Consider the following 20,396-nt stretch of genomic DNA (forward strand, 5'->3'; position numbering starts at 1 on the left):
ACGAGAGCTACGTCAAATTTTAGCTTTTTATGTGGCTACCATAAAACTCAGCTTCTCATTTTCACGAATATTATGAAATCTGGAGCTCACAATACACAGATTTTTAAGTTAAAGTGTAAACACCCAGCAGATATTAGCTGTTTAAACGTCATTCGGAACCTTTTATGCACTTGTCCCAATTACTCTACAAATTCCGTTTTCTTAATATTGACGAAATTTCACACATTTCTTCTAAAGACTGTTAGATGATACGAGTTACGACGACAGAAAAGATATTAATAGGTAGAGAAGAGAGGTACGTCTATCTCCATCAGCAGGCCGAGGAACAATTTCAATACCAAGCGTTTGATTCCGAACATACCCCTATTTTTAGACCACGTATTTGTGTACATTGCGTAAATATCGAACGAGATTTAAAATGTCTCTTGGTAAAACAGTGTAGCAGCGTCTGAAAGCCTTTCCCAAATATCAAAACTAAAAAGAATTATTTAGTTTTTTTTTATAAATTTATTTCCAAGCATCATCTCCAAAATTGTGCCAGGTATAGCCCCAAAATTTGGGATCACCCTTCAAATCCAACGCCATATTTCCGGGTGGCACAGCCGTCTCGTTGTAGGCCTCCAGCCGGTCCAGCATCATCGCCAAAACCTCCGGAAACTGATCGGCCAAGTTTTCCATCTCACATGGATCTTTTTCCACATCGAAGAGGCAGGGTTCTTCCAAAGGATTACAATGGTTCCCGACGATATTGCCACAATTGATCGAAGCTTGCGTCCTAAGCTCTAGTATTTCACTATCTAAGGGGAGGATTTTCATTTTGCTTAGCGCTATCGCAGTTGGGCAGCTATGAATCGCGGTCAGGTTGTAGACGCTTGGATCGCGATCACCCGGCGGACCATACCAGCTGTCCCATTGACCCTTGTAGTTGGTACCTTTGAGTAGTTTCCAGTTTTTGACGGTGATCGCTGCACTCCCCCAGATGTCGTCGATGTTGTGGAGAATTTCTTCACGGTTTGTTTCGTTTCCGTTGACGAGCTGGTCCCAAACACTCATTCCGTCGAGGTTTTTGGGCAAGAGACTGGAAAAGTGAGAGATTGTTAATATTTGAATGAAAACTTTGTTCAGAAACTTACTTGACATCAAATCCTGCTGCGTCCAGCAGTGTTGGCAACCAATCACTAATATGTAGAACTTGGTTGGACACTCTCTGGTTGTTTTCTATCAATGGACTCCAAATGAAGCCTGTGCCTCTTACTCCACCCTCCCAGAGAGTGTTCTTAACTCCTCGTAAGGGCCAGTTGGACGCGGCGTTGTTATTGAAACCCTCGGCTGGTCCTCCGTTATCGGTGCTGAATACAATAATGGAGTTTGAGAGAAGCCCACGATTATCCAAGGCGTTCACCAGCACCCCAACTGATTCATCAAGCTCCGACATCATGGCGGCAAATTTCCTCCTTTGAAAGTTTGTAACATTACTCAACCGATCTACAGTTGCATCCGGAGCTGGTAGCAGATCATAAGGGTTTGCCGAATGAACCGCGGCATGAGCCACGTACAGAAATAAAGGCTCGGAAACGTTGTGCTTAGCGATGACCTGAGCCGCTTCATCTCGAATCACATGGGTGGTATATTGACCGTGCAAATCATAGGCCACGTCATAACCTCTTCGCATATCCAAGCCCCAAGTTTCCGTTTCCACCGCACTGTGATCAAACATGTGATGATGACCGGTCCAGAACCCTATGTGACTTTCGAATCCCCTACGCAGCGGGGTATAATCGAGGGTGTAGTGGCCAAGGTGCCATTTCCCCACGATGTGGTTTCGGTAGCTGAAAGAGAAACCTTTCTTTATTTGTGCGGATCATTTCTCTACCATTTTTGACCTCACCCCAACTCCTTCAAGTATTCCGGCAACAGTTTTTCTGTAAGAGGAAGCCCCCTCGGTTCCATTCCATACAATACGGCATGTTGCATACCCGTGTGGATCGGATACTTGCCGGTCATCAATGCAGATCTCGAGGGAGTACAAATCGGTGTGACGTAGTATCGATTCAGGATAACTCCCGAATAAGCTAGAGCATCCAAATTTGGCGTTGGAATCTGGGCCGATCCATGGAAGCCGACATCGTTCCAACCGAGATCGTCGGCTAGGATGAATATTATGTGTGGTGGGGACTTTGGGGATTGACCGGTTGCCAACGATGTGGTCCAGATAGTGACAATGACTGTAAATATTGATATTCACGATTAAAAGTCGAAAACTGGATATATGTAGTTTGTATCACATGCTCTTTTGAGAATTTGTCGGAGGTAACCCTTTGAATGACCGTATATGAAAAATCTGCATGTTGAAAGTGAATATGTACATTATTGTGGCAATGGATGTATGTATGGGAAAAATGTCAAGAATTTCGAAAATCGACCATATACATTTTGCAGATTGGCCCATATAACTGACCTCAGCAAAATTTCAGCTTAATCGGACTTTATTTGGAGATGCCTCACATTGCTCAAAGTTTTTGTATTTTACCCTTGAAAGTCACCAAAGGGGGGACCAAAGGAAACTGGAAAAATCAAAATTTTGATTTTGATGCCAAATAACTTAGCAATGCATGAAACGTCGAAATCTGGTGTTATGTCGAAAAAAATTTTAGGCAAATATTTACTTTCTGGGACTTTCTCAAAAAGCCAATTTTTTATTCAAATTTTTTTTTCCGAGATAACACCAGATCTCGACATTTTATGCATTTCCAACTTATCTAGAATCAAAATTAAAATTTCGATTTTTCTAATTTCCTTTAGTCGGGGGGTTAGAGGGAGTTTGGTGATTTTTAAAATTCTTGAGTCGATTTTTGACAATTTTTTTTTTGGAAAACACTAGATTTCAACGTTTTATGTCTTTTTAAAGTCATTTGGCATAAAAATTAAAATTTGGTTTTTCCGATCTTTGTAATTTTTTGTATTCTATTCTATAAAATTCTAAATTAAATTTTTATGAAATACAGTCAATCTACCAAATGTTCGACATGACCCATTTGGCTGCCACCCTAATGTACGTGTTGAAAGTGTCATGTATTCTGTTTAAGATTACCTAGGAAAGCGACCAACATCGTTGCTTTAATAATCCATTTTGAAAAAACCTGAAAGTTAAGAAAAAGAAGCTTAAACATTTTTGTTTTTGATAAAAGGAGTTAGATGGTATAAACTTTTTATATATTCATCTGTCTACAATCAAATATAGACCATTTCATTTACAAATACTTTTAAAACTAGTTATATCTTATGTCTAATAAATCCGGAAGTATTTTTTTTTAAAGTTTTTTTTTAAATGTATTACGATTACACCTTCAGTATAACTTATCGATTGTTATTCAAAATTTGTTTATCCCCAATTCAATTTTGGGTAACTTTGGATTGCCGATATACAAATCTAAGCTAAAGGCTGAGCGATTATTTAGCACTGAATAAAAAGTTTGCTGTTGTTGGAATTATGTAGAAAGGGGATGTCAAAACTATTCGCGCGGCGCCGTCGAAAAGTTTGCTGCTAATATTTTTTTTTTAAATTTGCAATTCATAGCCGGAAAAACCATTGAATGTTCATAGTTTGAATGATTTATTCTTTGGCTTAATAATTTATTTTGAGCCTTCGTCCGTGTGTGCATTGCAAATTGTTAACGAAAATCTGGTAAGTAAAAGTAAAAACATCAATCGTCTGATTCGGAGGAAAACTTTCAGAAGTAAATACAGTGGTAAATATTCGAAACTATTCCGCCTCTAAGAAGTTTTTATTTAAGATGTTCAGCTGTCAAACTCTCCGGAACTCTCTTATCGAAGAATAATTTTAAAATTTTGAGAACGGATCTGAGCTGACCAAAGAGAGACGGCTAGATCCGGGAACAGTTGGTTCGGCAGTTTATGATGATGCAGCTGATTCGGATGTTGCTGATTCATCGGAAAGTATAAAGAATGGTTCCTGGACAAAATCACATTTGTATCGCAGTAAGTAAATTCAATCTCCTCGATTCCTTCATCCTTTTCGGATTTGGAGTTATTTTCTATATGATTATTAATAAACAATATTAACTACTTACTAGAAAAATGAATAAAAAAAATTTCAGATTGATTGTTATAACTTTTTCTGATATCGAATTCTCAATTTAAAACAGGATGGTTCAAATTTGGCAAAATTCGTACTGGAGAGAGGCTGCGTGTAGGGGAGATAAGGACATAATGACCACTAGACTGCCCCAAATTTGTACGGGAAATTTCAAGCTTGTGAAATGTTATGCGCTGCAGGCTTGAATTGATCCTAGGCCTAGTACAAGGTCTCATGCCATAAAGCTTAGTTCTTTTAGAAATGGGACACTTTCATTTGCTAATAGCTCGTTAACTAGATATTGGATATTAAAAATTTTGACAGCATTTTGTTGCCTATAAAAAGTACTATTCGACCTATTTTTTTCAAAATTTAAAATTTACGCGTTTTTGAGATATGTACGATGCAAGAGAAAAAGAAAAAAATAATTTTGCACAGTTTCCTTGAAAATTCGTCATTATCAAATTGATAGCTGACAAAACCGTTGATTATTCAAAGAATTACTGAGTTTTTGTGGTGAATAAATATGCAAACACTGTCAATAATGTCCCGAAAGTTCAAATCAAGCATTGGAGTGAAGCACATGATCGGCAACTACGGTTAAAGGTCATCAAGGAAGCCAAGTCTCATACCAGCATTTTTATTTTTCAATAAACGAAAAACTAAGGGTAGATCGCTGAAATGTCCAAAACAATTTTCTCCGATAAGCTGAAAGTGTTGCCTAGCGATTACTCATTGAAATCCAACCTCAAACAACCATTTTTTGATAGTTCCAAATCTCTTAAGCTGTAAAACCGATACCGAAAAAAAACTTTCAAAAATGTGCTCAAAAATACTCAAATTTGTTCATTTCGAAACAACTGTTTCCACTAAAATGCTTCCAGTTTTTTTTTTTTCAAAGAGAAGTATTGGACCGAAAAGTATCAGAAATTGAAGAAAGAGGGTGAAGCCACCTAAAATATAGATTTTATGAAGTATAAGTTGAAGAAACTGATCAATACCATGACTGAAAAAAGTGTGCGCCGGCCAATGGGAGATACCAAGAATAAAGTAGAAATTTTTTAAACAAAAAACGGTAAATATTTTTTTTCAAATTTTTTCATGAAATATCATAAAATTACCTTCATTTTCTTCATAGAAAGTATTTCGTTCAAACGAATGGTTTTTGAGATACACGCATTTGTAACTGTCCCATTTCTAAAAGAACTAAGCTTTATTTGGGCCAGATCGGATCACGGGAAGGGGTCGCTCAACGAGCCTAAAGTTTGTATGGGATTTTGAGATATTTTGTTCCAGAGGAACATGAAAATCCAGTCTTCGGATGAAATATGCTGCGCATAGCTTTTTCAAATGTCGGGTCATTTGGGGCACTCCAATGGCCACCTTAAGGAAAACGCTTATTTAACCATAGCAAGCTACTATAATAAATATGTGAATAACATCATTGTTTTGTGTTCAGACACTAGAACAATCTATTTCCTAACTGGCTGAAACTTGAAAAATTAAATGAATACGTTTAAAAATGCATTATAATTTTTTTTTGCCGAGAGCTGAAAACGAGTCACTGCTGGGGCATAATGAGAACCCCCTCTGGGGCAGAATAAGCACCATTAATTGGGACAACGAATTCAACTCGATAAAGTCAACTGAGTAATTGAGTTACAACTTGACTTGTTTCATCTGATGATTGGCATAGAGGCGATGGGCGCGCTCGCTAACCCGGTATACGATTTCTCATGCGTTAAAAAGAGAAATCAAAAGCCTTCACTCCAATTTCACTCCGATTAGCTGTCATTCTTATGGAAATCTGTGTAAGAATAAAGAGCTAGCTTTATTCTTTTTAGCAGGCTCAAGCCCAATTGGAAGGTGTCGAAGAGATAATAAGAGGCCATATCGTCAAATGAAACAAGTCAAGCTGTAGCTCTATAATTCAGTTGACTACATCGAATTGAATTCACTGCTAGACCTATACGGCAGAAAACACTCATCGTGCCCCGATTGATTGTGATCTGTTCGCCCCGAGTCAACAAATTTAAGTAAAAACGCGTTTTAAAATTGATTAAAGTGAAAAATTAAAAATTTAATGATGGTGAAAATTGAGAAAAAATGTGTTCACCATGTTGCAGTGCGTACATTGTAGATCAAGATGATTTTAATGTCGAAAAAAGCTTATTTCGTGGTGCTCGAAAATTATAATATTTTCGTTACTTGAGAACCTAGCTGGTTTTTTTTCTAAATATTTCTGTAAAGATGATAAGAAGATTTCTTTTTTGGTGAAAAATTAGTACTATAGAAAGTACGAAAAACATCCTCATGAAAATTTATTTAAGAAAAAACGTACTTTTGTAGAAAAGAGAAGTGCTTGTTATGCCCTGGGTGCTCCTTATGCCCTTATCTCCACAGAGTTGCAAAGAGATCCCTTTACGCTACATGCAGTGCCGATTCTGAACAGTTAAACATTTTCTCACGATTTATTAAGGAAAAGGTAACACGAAGTTTATCGGGTCTGCTAGTATTAGCTATATTTGTATGAATGCTTGAATTACTGCGCTGTACACTTCTGCTCACTTTTTTATCGCTTTGATTTCCTAGACCCCGCCAAAATACTCTGGAAAGAGCAAATGTCAATCGAAATGCACTCTTAATCTCAATTATTCCATGCTTACTGTCAAAAATGGATCTCCGGTGAAGGCAGAAACGCCTAGAAACTACTCGACTTGGACCAGTTGGTTCCGTTTTCGTATAAAAACATTCTCAAGTTCCTGAGGCACAAAAATATGTACTTGTGCAGCAGCCATTTTTCCGACGATGTGTAACTTATCTACGCAGTGTCCGTCTTACCCGTCCTAAGTGCCCGTTTTCTACGGCTTTCCCTATAATTAGCTTATATCCTAAAAGAATTTGGATTCTTAGTTCAAACAGTGGTTTTCACTCTTGAACTCTTATTCTTGAATCTGAATTCTTATTATGATGGTTAACATTTAATCAGAGTAAGATGTTAAGTATTAGCGACTTTTTCAATCTTATTTATGAATAAAAGACCGAAATTTCGGTGTGCTCTTTAACTTATTAAAACTCATCAAGAGTATTGAAAAGAATTTCCATAAATGTATTCTTAATTAACTGTTTAAATTTTTTATGGCTTCTTTGTGTTTATGGTTAAATTTCTATTTTAAGCTCAAATTTCATGATTGAATTTCAAATTCTACTGCCAAAAAATTTAAATATTTTTTTTCTAATTTATATTTTCATCGATATATTGTAAACGTGTAGCATTCTCGAGTAGGCTGTTGGTGGAAAAAGAAAATTTTGACAGAAGAGAATGGTTTATTTCAACCCAAGAATCGATCTCAGTTGGCCCGGTATGGATGTAGTTTCTGAAACGAATCCTCGAAAACCTGACGAACGTTTTAAATATTGGTGAGTTCGTTTCATGTTATGAGATGCAGCGAGACGAGTGGAAAATGACTAAATCGTGCCAGATACCTTGAATTGGTTTAACATAATTTCGCTTTAAATTAAGCTTTAAAATATTTTTAAATTTCAAAAACTAACCCTGTATATTTAATCATAAGAAGCGTTTGGAAGGGAACTTCACGCTTCATCCATCCCTGGTTCCCGTAACTTTTGCGTTTTACATCACAAGGTTGGCGTGGCCAAAGTAGTATCTTCAATGCATGTTCTATGTAGGGGAACATGCCCTATTATGCGCCACCTAAGCGAATCGCTGATTTTCTATGTATTCCACGTACAAATTGTGTTAAAAATGATTGCAATCGTTGAAGAAAATTGTTTTCTACAAATGCCTATGATTTTTTATTACTCAAAATGCTAAAGTTGCTTCAAAAACTTGATTTTTAAAAACCTTATTGAAAGCCACAGAACAAAACTGTGTTGCAAATACGCGCCGCCGTGTATTCAATACGCGCCTAGCAGCCGAACACACCCGAAAGCAGCCGAAGACCGAAAACACACCAATACTTACAGACACTTTGAATGAAAATAAAATCAAAATGGACTAATCAAAAATTAAAAAAAAATTAAAGTAGATTTTTTGGGCTGAATTAAGGCTCAAAATAAGGTTTTAGACTTTTTATTCATTTTCAATGAAAATTGGCCTTTTTGAAAAATTAATGCTATTTTCAGCCTACTACGATTGGCGCGTTATAACGAGCGCATGGGCCGTGATAGAACATACCCATAAAAAACATACCATAGCTAGTTCGGTATAATTTTTTAGCATTAAATCATAGTTTAGATTCTGCTCTATCGATGTGTCAGAAAATATTGTCTTATTGGTTTTTCTCTGCTTGGTGACACCTTATTGAAAGTGTTTTAAAATTTAGATCGAAATGAAGAAAAACCTAAATTGTGAAATTATCACGACACAGGAGCATTTTAAGGAAAAAATCATACTTGCCATGACCAATCACAGCATTTAGAACAAATTGGTAATATTTTGCCGGCTTAAAATGTTTCAGATTCTTCAAAACAAGGGTGGCGCGTATTAGCCACATGGGGCGTTATATGAACTTTTCCCCTATCAGATGCTGCGTTGAAAAGTAAAATGAAGAACGCAAGTTTATCATTTTCTAGGGTGCATGAAAGTTTTGACCATGTTGGTGTGACCATGCTTGTCCAACACCTCGCAAACAGAACAGAGCAGAGAACGAATTACACTTTTATCATTTCGGTTTCCGAGTGCACTGCTCAGCCGATCAACGTTCACAAAACTTTTTGCCGAGTGCGCCCGATTGCGGTTGCTCTGACGGTCGGGTGGACGTCGCTCGCTCTACAGAAAAGAGAAGGAGCTGGCTAGAAAATTGTGCTCTAGCGACGCTGCTGAGTAGCTCAGTGTATCAAGCCAGAAAGATTTCAATGCAGGAATGTTTTCTTCAAAAAAGCCGTAATGCAGTGCGGAACAGTGCATCAGTTGAAGAGGACCAATGTAGGTTTATGTATGAACTATTTTTGTACGTAGCCGGGCCGGGCACTTCCTGGCAAATTATTTGAAAAATATGGTGAAAACCGGGTAAATAATCTGAAATTCTCCATTCCAAAAACCGAGCAATATCCGGCCAAATCTGAGGAAATTACAGACATTTATCTAGTGAAGAAAAACGACTTACATTGTTTTGTCGCAACACATCAGCAGTGTTAAATTTATGTTTAATGCATACGAAGGAAAGTTTTGGTTTGATTTTTGATGAAATAAACTTTCACAAGTCGAATTTTTGACAAACAATTTTAAACTGAATTCGATTTTCTTGTTTTTTGTTTTCCAAATAATGTGGATAAAACTGGGCAAAATCCAAATAGTTTTTTCACAATATCCGGGCATCCGCAAATTGCTGTATACTTAGGTTAATGTTATGTACTTTTAATATCGTACGTGGGTAGCATTAATTTACAAAAGCAGCAATTCGCAAAGTAACATTTACTAAAATTACCCAAAAAAATTTGTCTATTAAACAAACCGTGAAAATTACTCAGGGATCTAGGACAAATTTTAGTAATAAAATTGCAAAACTTTCACAAATCGTAAAATTTAGGGTTCATCCTCCTTTACCGTTACGCTTTTAATATTTTTCGACCGAAGAAAGCTTTCGTAGTTAATCATTGGTCCTGGTGCAGAACATCAATCTAGAGGAACTCGCTCAGGAATGAAAAGATAGGTGTTTTGGGCAAAGTTGTTAATTCGCATATTTTGATATAAAATTTTAAGTCGAGAGATTCAAAAATAGCGCGATAATGACAATAACTTTTTGTAAAGCATTTTTCAAGTATTTTTTTTTAATTTAACCGTATCTCCTTGCGTTAATATTGTAGAACTTTGACATGTTAAGCAAAGTTGTGTATTTTATTGAGATAAATAACTTTGTAGAAAAAACTTAAGCTCTAAAATGCTAAACAAGAAAGTTATGATTTATATCTCGCTATTGGTGGACCTCTAAACTTTATATTTCATATCAAAATATGCGCTTTATTATACAGAGCAATGTTGTCGAAGACACCAGCATTCTATCTTAACTACCTTTGGCGTTATTAATTAAGTTCCGTTAGATTTATGTTCTGCATTGTAAATTCTGACGCACTTCGAAACATCGATCCAGACGCAACCGATGAAGACAAACCGAGTTTTCTGTAAAGCTTCTCTTTCGCCCGAGTGCGAACGAATTTATCTGCACCGAGATCGCACTTCATCAGTTTGCTTGCTTCTCTTGCCCACACTTGGGTGGACGCTTGGTCGCTCTGGAGGTAACTGAGAATTTTTTTAAGATTCTCCGTTTGGGAAGAGCACAGCGAAAAATATACACGCTCTTACTCTGAACGGGCAAATCTGAGGAGCGATGCCAAGCATGTTGGTGTCAGAAGAAGAAGAATAACCTGTATTTCCATGTAAATGAGAAAAAAATCATAATTCTGTTGCTAAACAATCAATTTCCATTGATTTTTTCAATGGAATATATACCTACATAACTACATACATTTTATACTAGCTATTTATTCCTTATTTCTGATTTTTGAAACCAGCTTGTTTTTTTTTAATTATCTTCTTTCAGTAATTGATAAAGTGATCTAGTTTTAAGTTCATAATTTAGTCAGTCTAGCATGAAAAAATGTAACTTTGAACTTCCATAACTTTTTACTCTGATGATATATTTTGATCCAATTTTTTTGCGTAAGATAGATCAAATATCAAACTATTATATCACTTTTTGGACTTTGTGGACTCAAACTTCAATGTCTCACAAACTACGCTACACTTTTTATTGAAACTTTGCAGAGTGATTGTTGAAATGTAAATTTAGCATATCTGAAGTTTTTGAAAAGTTCTATCGATGGGATCAAAAGTTATGCGAGCTACAATATTTCAGGCATGAACCTAAAATTGTTATTTCTATAGAATTTTGGACGATTCATTAGAACAATATCTTTTCCTGTTGATAAAACTTTTGCGACTGTTGTTTGTTAATATCTTTTCCATCTACAAATGAGTCAAAAAATGTCTGACAAAAGAAATGAAGAAAAGAAAAAAAAAGGAATAAATAATCCATTTGTGTTTTGAAATCAGAATCTCACGATATTGTTTTGAGTTTTTGATAGAAATATAGGGTTAGTTGCCCTACTTTGGACCCTTTAAGCGATGGGTTTTAAAAAATAATGCTTTTCTCATAAATGGGAGTGAGGTTTATATTTTTCAGGAAATTAATTTATATTTCATGATCTAATCTGCAAGTATCAATGATAGTTTTCGACATAGATTTCGTCGTTATTGAAAGATTTGCAAAGATATGGATGACCGAAATTTCCATCTTTGAACCTACTGTTCCTATTTTGGTACTGAACTGGTTCCTTTCATTGGACCTAGATCTAAAATTTCTATAAAAAGTATGATTTTACAAAATGTGTAAAACATTCATTAAAAATGTAAGCTTTAATTAAATATTATCATAAAAAAGTATTACAGATTTTTACAACTTAACCACTTAAATTTCTGTTATGAATATCTCAAACACTTTTACTCTTGTCAGCTCTATCAGTAGAACAACAGCTGGAACTTTTTTTGTTTACTTACTTGTAGTTTATTTGTGTAAAGCTGACAAAAAATTTCAGAAATGTTAAATAAATATTGGTTTTTAATTATGCTCCAACTATAAATTCGCACTTTTGTTAAATTGTTGCTATTTAAACAAAGTTTTGGTGATATTGAGTCTAAAAATGGAACACCAAAGTCAAAAGTCTCCTATATTTGGACCCATTACAAATTTTCCGGGATTTCCATTGATTTTCATTTATTTTAGGTAAAATAGGTAGTATGGTTTATGCTCTTCACAAAGAGAGGAATTTCCCTTTAAAATTTGGTTTGGGCAGTAAAAAAACCTGATTTTTCCTTATTCACTCTTATTTCTCAAAACGCGCCCTACTAATTGAGCTGTCTGATTTACCACTGATGAGGAGGTACATTTTTAAAAACGTAGAAAATTTTATGAGAACAACTTTTTATGGCAAAAAGCGGTATGGTAGGAATCAGGAAGAATAAGAGTTCATTGTGTGCATAGTAATATCTTTATACTATGCTAGCAAAATGAATTATTGACAATTTTCGGCATTTTAGGACTAAAGTAGGCTCTAGGTCCAAAGTAGGAGCACTCATCCTATTTACTGGTTGTTGAACATAAGATATGATTTTCCTATGGAAACATTCGTACAAAATTCTATAGAAATTGTATTTTTGGGTTCATACCTGAAGCATTGTACCTCGCTCAACGTTTGATCCCATCGATAAAACTTTTCAAAAACTTCAGACATGCTTACTTTATATTTCAACAATCACTCTGCAAAATTTCAATAAAAGGTGTAGCGTAGTTTCTAGCAATTTGAATGGTAAAAGTCTAAAATGTTTGATTTTCGTAGAATTACTGTATAACAGGCCACACAAACTTTAGAAAGCTCCAATTTTGTGATATACATAATAGTTTGATAGCCGAAAATAAATTTGATCAAAAAATATCATCAGAGTAAAAGTTACGGAAGTTCTAAGTCGAAATGACAATGCGCGTGCTTCTAATTTCTATTCAATTATAAACGGTACTGTAGATGGAATTCTTAAACACTGAAATCAGCTCAAACAAACTCAAGAGACTCAAACTATTATGAATTAAACGCAGCCTTAATGATTTTGAACATTTCACAAAATATGGTGCAGATTGTTTACGCTCTCGTTTATTTTCATGGTTTATAGCTTTTTGAGCAGCACCAGTATTGGCACGAGCAACAAAGTTCAATCATCATTGTCACGAGTATAGGAAAAACAAACAAACAAACAATAAAAACGTTCTTTGAGCCTTGGGGAATTTGTGGAAATTGATGAAAATATCTTTGAAAGTTTAAAATGTCTCGATTGACACGAAGAAAAAACATCATTTAAATTTAAATTTAAATTGATGTTTTTATTTTGGTGAAATGTTACTCTCAAAAAACAGCATCGATAAATCGTAGTTTTGTGAATTATTATAGGAAATCTTGCTATCACTTCATAGAACTCTTAGTTCATTCGGCAAATAAATCACATCACTGATAAAAACCACGTGTTGACTTCTCCAACCTGTTGTATCAAAATTTACATTTCACTAGAAACACATGGCACACATGGTCATATCGTATTGAGGGACAGGAGAAATGTGACCAATGCAAAATGCTTACTCAACAGTTTAGGCAACTGAACGGTAGCTTCTTGAATTCATTGAAAACAACTTAATAACGCATAATGAGTAAGACACGCAACGCACCTGTACAAGTTGTAGAGAAACCGGTTGCAACGTCTCGCTTAATTTGCGCAAAAATCTCCCGAAATTGTTCGCCTTTTTTTCTGGGAAGTAAATTCGTTTCCCAAAAACTTGTTTTACAGTTTTTTCTTCAACGGATTTGACTGTAAAGGGATGGGTTCAAACGAAAGTCAATGGTCTTCTTAGAACCGACAATATCTAAGCAGTTTCGATTGGCACCGGTCTTCGTTAAACATTAAAACCAATCCTGAGCCGTGTCAGTTGATTGATATCACTTGCTAGTTTCGCGGGGGTTCTTGACTTGACGAGCACTGCTAACCTAACCTTTCCGATGGTTCTGGGCGTACTGAAGTTTTACGTGCGATCCATGCTGTCGTTAAGTTTGCTCAAACCTAGGTGCAGAGAATTCGTTACATCGCTCAATGGCGCGCAGTTGGAAAGAACCTAAAAAAAAATGAAACAGAATCATGTTATCTACCTACTAGGCATGGTGTCAACGATAGTGACCTCGTTTAAATAAATATCATAAACTATTTCACGGCATATCAAGCGAAAAAGTGAAAGAAAGGCGTTTGTTCGATGATAAGTGAGAAGCTTCTTGGAGAGTAGGGATTTGAATTGATTGGTACTTGAACTGATTGAGAGATCGGTTACAGTAGTTCGATCAACCTTAGAAGTGAATTAGATGAAGTGCATTGTAATAGCTTGATATTCCATTGTAAAACCGTTTAGTGTTTTTGGGTCATTCTTGCATTGTTTTGTTTTCAGTTAACAATGCTGTGTTTACTAAATTGATGATAGCTAGATGTATGTTAAAATCTCCGAAGTTTGTTGTACCCCGTCTGATTTAAATGTTCTAAGACGAAAGTAAATTCAAACGTCCGGTCGTTCGAATAGAATTTCAATTAACATAGGATAGTGTTCTGAACTTTTTAACCATACACAATACAACTAACGGTATTATTTAAGTTAAGCTTGGTTAAAACATCCCACAATTGATCGGTGTTCACAGTCGAAGGCAAGTTCTGACAGGTGGATTGGGTCGTCTCGAGTCTTTAGTTTCAATATTTTAACTACCTATCACTTTAACTTGAAGATTGAAAGTCTTGAATTCATGATGTAACTGAATTAAATTTGCAGTTTAATGCAGGCATGTCAAACTGGGGATTCGGTCACCTTCAATGCGACCAGCTCAGCCTACTGAGAGCAAGTTCACTGGTGTTGGAAAAATGTGGTAGTAATTTTGACACTTGTGGCACACATTGAAAACTTTACCATGCAAAAACATTTTCAAGATCCTCAATTCAGTTCGGCCTTCAATTGAATTTCTCAAATCCTGGGGTTTAAAAAGTTTCGTTTTGGTTTAAAACTCATCCATGATTTTTTGCAGAATTTTTAAGTAACGTTCACATGAGTAAAATTTAACTTTTAGGTTTGTATGAAAAAAATTGAATATTTTGTACTGAAAAATCAACATCATCTTTCTTTCTTCTGTGGAAACGAGCCTGCTAATGGTTTTTGTACCAATTTATAAATCCTTTAAAGAAAATTTTCCGTTGAACAATTTTGTGCAAGGCTGCAACTTTGTATCTAAATAGGCAAAAAAGTTATTAGCTGTTTAACAGGGGTATATTCTTAGGAATTTAAAAACAATAAATTCAACTAACATCACTGTTGGGTGCCTAACGAAGTATTGCATGAAAAGTAGTCATGCAATACCTCGCTACACGGAAAAAAAATTGCGTTGCTATTCCAAAGACGTTGTCATGATAATTTTACTATTTCTGCGTTATAGTATTTTGAACCACGCAAATTATAACATCAATTTTGCAAAAGTGCACATGAAACATTATTGAAATTACTATGTACCTGCTAATTTTCGATAACTGTCAGTGTTTGTTGTCAAAAATACTATGGTCATGATGATTTCATCATAATTTCTATTACAACTAGCGTCCGCATAGTAATGTAAACATTGTGGCACCAATTCATAACAACAAAATACTACGCACATGGTACTTTTGAGAACAAAACATATTTGACTCAAAAACATCAGTGCGAATGATAATTTTACTATGGCAAACAATCTTGTTGTTTATACTAATTAAGGATCATCAATCATCAAACCCATTAAGTAAACAAACAAATTTTGAGCTGCTTTCAAGTTTCATATCTTTGAAAAACTTTCCAGAGCATCGGGAGAACACACTTACATTGACCGACGTGTGTCGGAAGTGTGATTTTTAATGTTTTAAATAATATCATAATGCATGCATGCAAATAAACAAACAAGCATACATAGTAATTTTACTATTTAAATCAATCTCCTCGCGCATACTAATCTTTATCATAACACATACTAGTTTCATCATAAAACAGATCAATTTTACTAGACACGAAGTAAAACAATGCATCATTTCATTGGCAATTTTACTAAAACGCAGTCGAATTTACTATGCGCAGCCAAATTGAGCACATGGTAAATTAACTATGCGTAAGATATTATAAACAACAAAACATATTTGACTCAAAAATATGGTTGCCTGTTGTTCATTTAAACCACGGATTTAGTATTTTTACTATGGTTTTTTTTTGTGTGTAGGAACCCAACAGTGATGTAATGTCAATTGTATTTATAGTTTTTAAATTCCCAAAGATATGCCCTAATTCAAAACCTTATAACTTGTTTGTCTAATTAGAAATGAAGTTACGGTCATCGACAAAGTTGTTCAAAGGAAAAATTCATTTTGAAAATTTATAAATTGGCACAAAAACTATTAGCAGGCATTTTTCAGTACAAAATATTCAATATTCCCATACAAACCTAAAAGTTTACTCATGTAAACGTTTCTTAAAAATTCTGCAAATATCATGTATGAAATTTGAATCAAAACAAAGCTTTTAAGACCCCAGGGCTTGAGAAATTATAAAATGACCCCAAATCGACTCAGTCTATTGAGACATTTCATTTTACGACACTGTAAGACCCTCACCAATTGAAACTAATTTTTAATTGTTAATTTTGATTTGCATTTCAATTAACCTCTTATATTGAAACTGTAAACTTGACATTCAAAAATCCCACCTCGTCTTTAGACTGGGATTTTATTAAAAAGTGTTACTAAACGAGAACAAAGTTTGAAAGAAATTATTTTAATTTCACGTCGACAAATTCGACACCATGTAACAGGCGTTTACCTCTCACGATGGTCAACAGAGTAAGCAAAAAAATCAAAAATTTTAGATCCTCTACTTAATTACTAAAAATTTTGATATAAAAAAACCGTTTATGTCATTACGAATGCTGATATGAAATATTATTAAAGAAACCGATTTAAGTTTCAATTTTATTTTGGGTTTCTTGTTCTTCTTAATGCTCAACATCATATTTAAAAAGGTTTTGATAAATTACACAAGGCAACAAAATTTACATTTTTCCTAGGTGATTTGAATTTTGACCATATTTTGACTTATTTGAGGTGCCCTTAATATAAATTGCAATTTTTTTATCTGGTTTTGTTATTGAAATAATTTTTGAAAATGGGTTATACTTTTTTATGGAAAATCTGCACTTTTTCACAAAACATTAAAACAAAAACAAACAATTTTGAAATTAAAGTTTTAAATCAATTTTTAACTTTTCTTGAGACTTCAAGAAATTTTGAGTTCTGCGAAAAAAGTTTCAGAAGTTGTCTATTTCTTTACTTTGCATCATTTAACAATTTTTTAAAGAAGTTGGGAACCAAATTGAATCATAGATAATTTTTTAAGCATAAATTTAGTCGATTTACAGGTTTCAAGAAATTTGTAAAATGAAATCAAGTTTATTTTAATCTTTCTGATGTAACATCAAAAATACTTGTTATAAATCGGTATCGAATTTTTAATACGGCGAATGCGCCAACATCACTGTTTCGAGAGAAACGCGTTCAAAGTTTTACAGCTTCATTAGCTCCCAGCAAATATTTTATTTTGGTTTTATTTTTTCTCGAAAACCAAATATCCTTTAGTTAACTTTGTGCACTCAAAATGTAGATCGCCGAATGATCTTTTTTACTCAGCTGATAACTCGATTTGTTTACATTTGGCGCATTGGTCATATTCAAAATTCACTTCTGATATCTTTTCAAATTAAAAAACAAAACTGTTGAATTTTTAAGATCATGTATATTTATTATCAAAATATAATTCTTTAATTGAATGAAGTAGGTATAATCAACAAAATCAGTATAAGATTTTTCTTAAATCAATTAGTCCTAAACAAATATCAATTTCTTCTATTGTCACCCCCCTTCGAAAATTCCAAAACCCCGAAGGAGGGAGTAAATAAAGTTTTAAGCATTTTATGAAAATTTTGAAAAAAATATCAAAGATCTGAAAGATGACAAGAGCAAAAAACAAATAGTGGAAGATGGGAATTTTATCACCATTTGTGTTCTTGATTTTATTGAATTTTTTGATAAACAATTACTTGATTTTTAGGTTTCATGCAATGATAGAGTATGCAATTTTGTTTCATACAAGATTTCGTGCAATTTATTCCAGTTTATCAGTTTTTCGCAGTATTGTTTATTATTTATTAGTATATTGAATAAATTAGCTTTTAAAATGGTAAAAAGTCTGTATTGAAAAAGAAATTCTTCCTACATTTTTAAAAACTACTTAACTTTTTCATCTTAATATTGTTTTTTTAGATTTTGAAATGAATGTACTGAATTTTGTAATACCATATGGGGTTTCGAAATTCAAATTTAGCTAGAAAAAATATCAATACAAAAAATGTACGATAAATGAGGAAATTGACTTCTGATACATTTTTTTAACCCATGTCTATCCCACAAACTCGAAAAAATATTAAACATTGAACTATTTTACTAATACAATTGAAAATAAATCAAAATCAAAGTTTCAAATCAATGGTATTTCCAGTTGGTTATTTATAAATTTATTCAAATTGATGTTCCTTATTGTAGAAAATAATTTAAAAAAAAATTACGCTGTCCAAACTTGAAATCAGACGAACATAAGAATGCACAGAAATAGAATTCATAATACAAAATCCGAATCCCAAGATAAATTTCAGATCAGGTCAGAATAAAGATGTTTGTTGTAGATTATTCTTTTGTTGTATGTTGTAGATTATTTCTTTTTTATTTATCTTAATACGTTTCTTTCTTTGAATTTGAAAAAAATATTTTATCACGATCTGAGACCTGAAGTGAAACCATTGTGAACTCCTACACAGATTTTTTCAAAAGTTGATGATGAGAATAAATAAATTAGAAAAAAAGTTCATTTTTAATGTTAATAGAAAATAAAGAGTTTATATATGTAGTTGGTTGGTAAACGGTGGATAATGTGCAACTCGAGACCCCATAGTGGTCATATCACCTCTTATTCACAACTCCTATCTCTACCTCCCCGCGGTGCCGGCTGGGGTGCGAGTAACCTAAGCGGAGATCGGGTACCCAACCCCGGTGGATGCTTTGGTCGCATGCAGACTGAGAAGGTGGCCGCACGCGTCTGTTCCCCAGGTCAGGGGCGGCGTGCAACAACAACCGAGCGTCTGTTCTCCAGGTCAGGGGCGGCTCAAGCAGCGTCTGTCTCGCAGCGAGCGGCTGAATTTATGAAATGCGGCTCCCGCCAGCTAAGTCCAAGATGGCAGCCCCATCGCGGGATAGGGACTTTAGGCTAACAACCTACTGCTCCTGATATCTTGTATTGTTACAGAAACTGAGAGAAGAAATAACCGAATTGGAACTTTGGCAACGACTTTTAGCATGAAAACACGGACTAGAATTGGAACTTGGAATGTTTTGACCCTTGCCCAGCCAGGAAAGCTGGCTCAACTTGCTAGAGAAGCTAGCCGCCTCAAGCTAGAGATATTGGGACTGAGCGAAGTCCGTTGGCCTAACACTGGAGAACACAAGACACAGTCCGGGCAAGTACTGCTTTACTCTGGCATACGAGGAGAACATGCTACTCGGGAACGAGGAGTTGGTTTCCTGTTAAGCCCGCAGGCCCATGCGGCCCTCATAAGATGGGAACCGATAAACGAAAGAATAATCGTAGCCAGATTCAGAACACGGGTTAGAAACCTTACAATGGTCCAGTGTTATGCGCCAACTGACGTTGCCGATTTGCAGGAGAAAGAGCAGTTTTACAGTCAATTGAACAGCGTGGTTGAGAGAATTCCGAAGGGTGACATTCAAATCCACTTAGGCGACTTCAACGCAAAGATTGGCTCCGATAATCAGGACTTTGAGCGCATCATGGGGCGCCATGGCCTAGGACAGATGAGCGAAAACGGAGAGCTGTTTGTAGAATTTTGTGGCAACAACAACATGGTGATCGGTGGATCGCTCTTCCCCCATCGACCAGCTCATAAGGTCACTTGGGTATCCCGAGATGGCCGAACAGAAAATCAAATTGACCACATCTGCATCAGCCGAAAATGGAGAAGGAGCCTTCTTGATGTCCGCAACAAGCGAAGCGCAGACATTGCATCTGACCATCACCTCGTCCTTGGCGAGATACGACTGAGAGTTGCGCGTGTCCAGCGGCGCGAGGAGAAAGTCGGGTGTCGATACGACGTCCGCCGGTTGGAGAATCCAGAGGTGAAAAGGGCATACGTTGAACAGCTAGAATCCCGAGCCTTGGAGTTGCCGACAGACGGAACAGTCGAAGAACAGTGGTGTGGAATCAAGAATGCCTTTACCACGACAAGCCATGGTACTCTCGGTAAAGTTCGTGGAAGAAGAAGTGAATGGATGTCGGATGAAACCTGGAGGATGATCGATGATCGGAGAAAGGCGAAAGTCGGAATTGAGCAGGCATGTACCGGGTCAGCCAAAGCAGCCGCCCGCTTACGATATGCGGAGCTGGAAAAGGCAGTTAAACGAGCTTGTAGACGAGACAAGAGAGCCTGGACAAACTCCCTAGCCGAAGAGGGAGAAAGAGCCGCCGCCATTGGAGATATCCGATTATTATATGATATTTCTCGCCGCCTT

General features: G+C 35.5%; 1 protein-coding gene across 1 annotated transcript; it reads right to left on the reverse strand.

Annotated features, from left to right (window-relative positions):
• Window positions 1-498: 498 nt before the first annotated feature.
• On the reverse strand, window positions 499-13,732 carry LOC129745073 (arylsulfatase B). Its single transcript, XM_055737908.1, has 5 exons — window positions 13,390-13,732; window positions 3,092-3,140; window positions 1,889-2,225; window positions 1,134-1,829; window positions 499-1,078 (listed from the first exon to the last, which is right to left on the reverse strand). The coding sequence occupies exons 2-5, from the start codon at window positions 3,108-3,110 to the stop codon at window positions 508-510; spliced, it is 1,623 nt and encodes a 540-aa protein (XP_055593883.1). The 5' UTR covers window positions 3,111-3,140; window positions 13,390-13,732; the 3' UTR covers window positions 499-507.
• Window positions 13,733-20,396: the final 6,664 nt, after the last annotated feature.

The sequence above is a fragment of the Uranotaenia lowii genome, chromosome 2 (assembly GCF_029784155.1).
Source record: "Uranotaenia lowii strain MFRU-FL chromosome 2, ASM2978415v1, whole genome shotgun sequence".
NCBI lineage: Eukaryota > Metazoa > Arthropoda > Insecta > Diptera > Culicidae > Uranotaenia > Uranotaenia lowii.

Excerpts from the sequence above, each read along its gene's own strand:
- LOC129745073 (XM_055737908.1), bottom strand. Across the intron at positions 1,830-1,888 it reads GAATACTTGAAGGAGTTGGG|CTACCGAAACCACATCGTGG; the intron begins GTGAGGTCAAAA and ends TTTCTCTTTCAG. Across the intron at positions 1,079-1,133 it reads GCAGCAGGATTTGATGTCAA|TCTCTTGCCCAAAAACCTCG; the intron begins GTAAGTTTCTGA and ends TCACTTTTCCAG.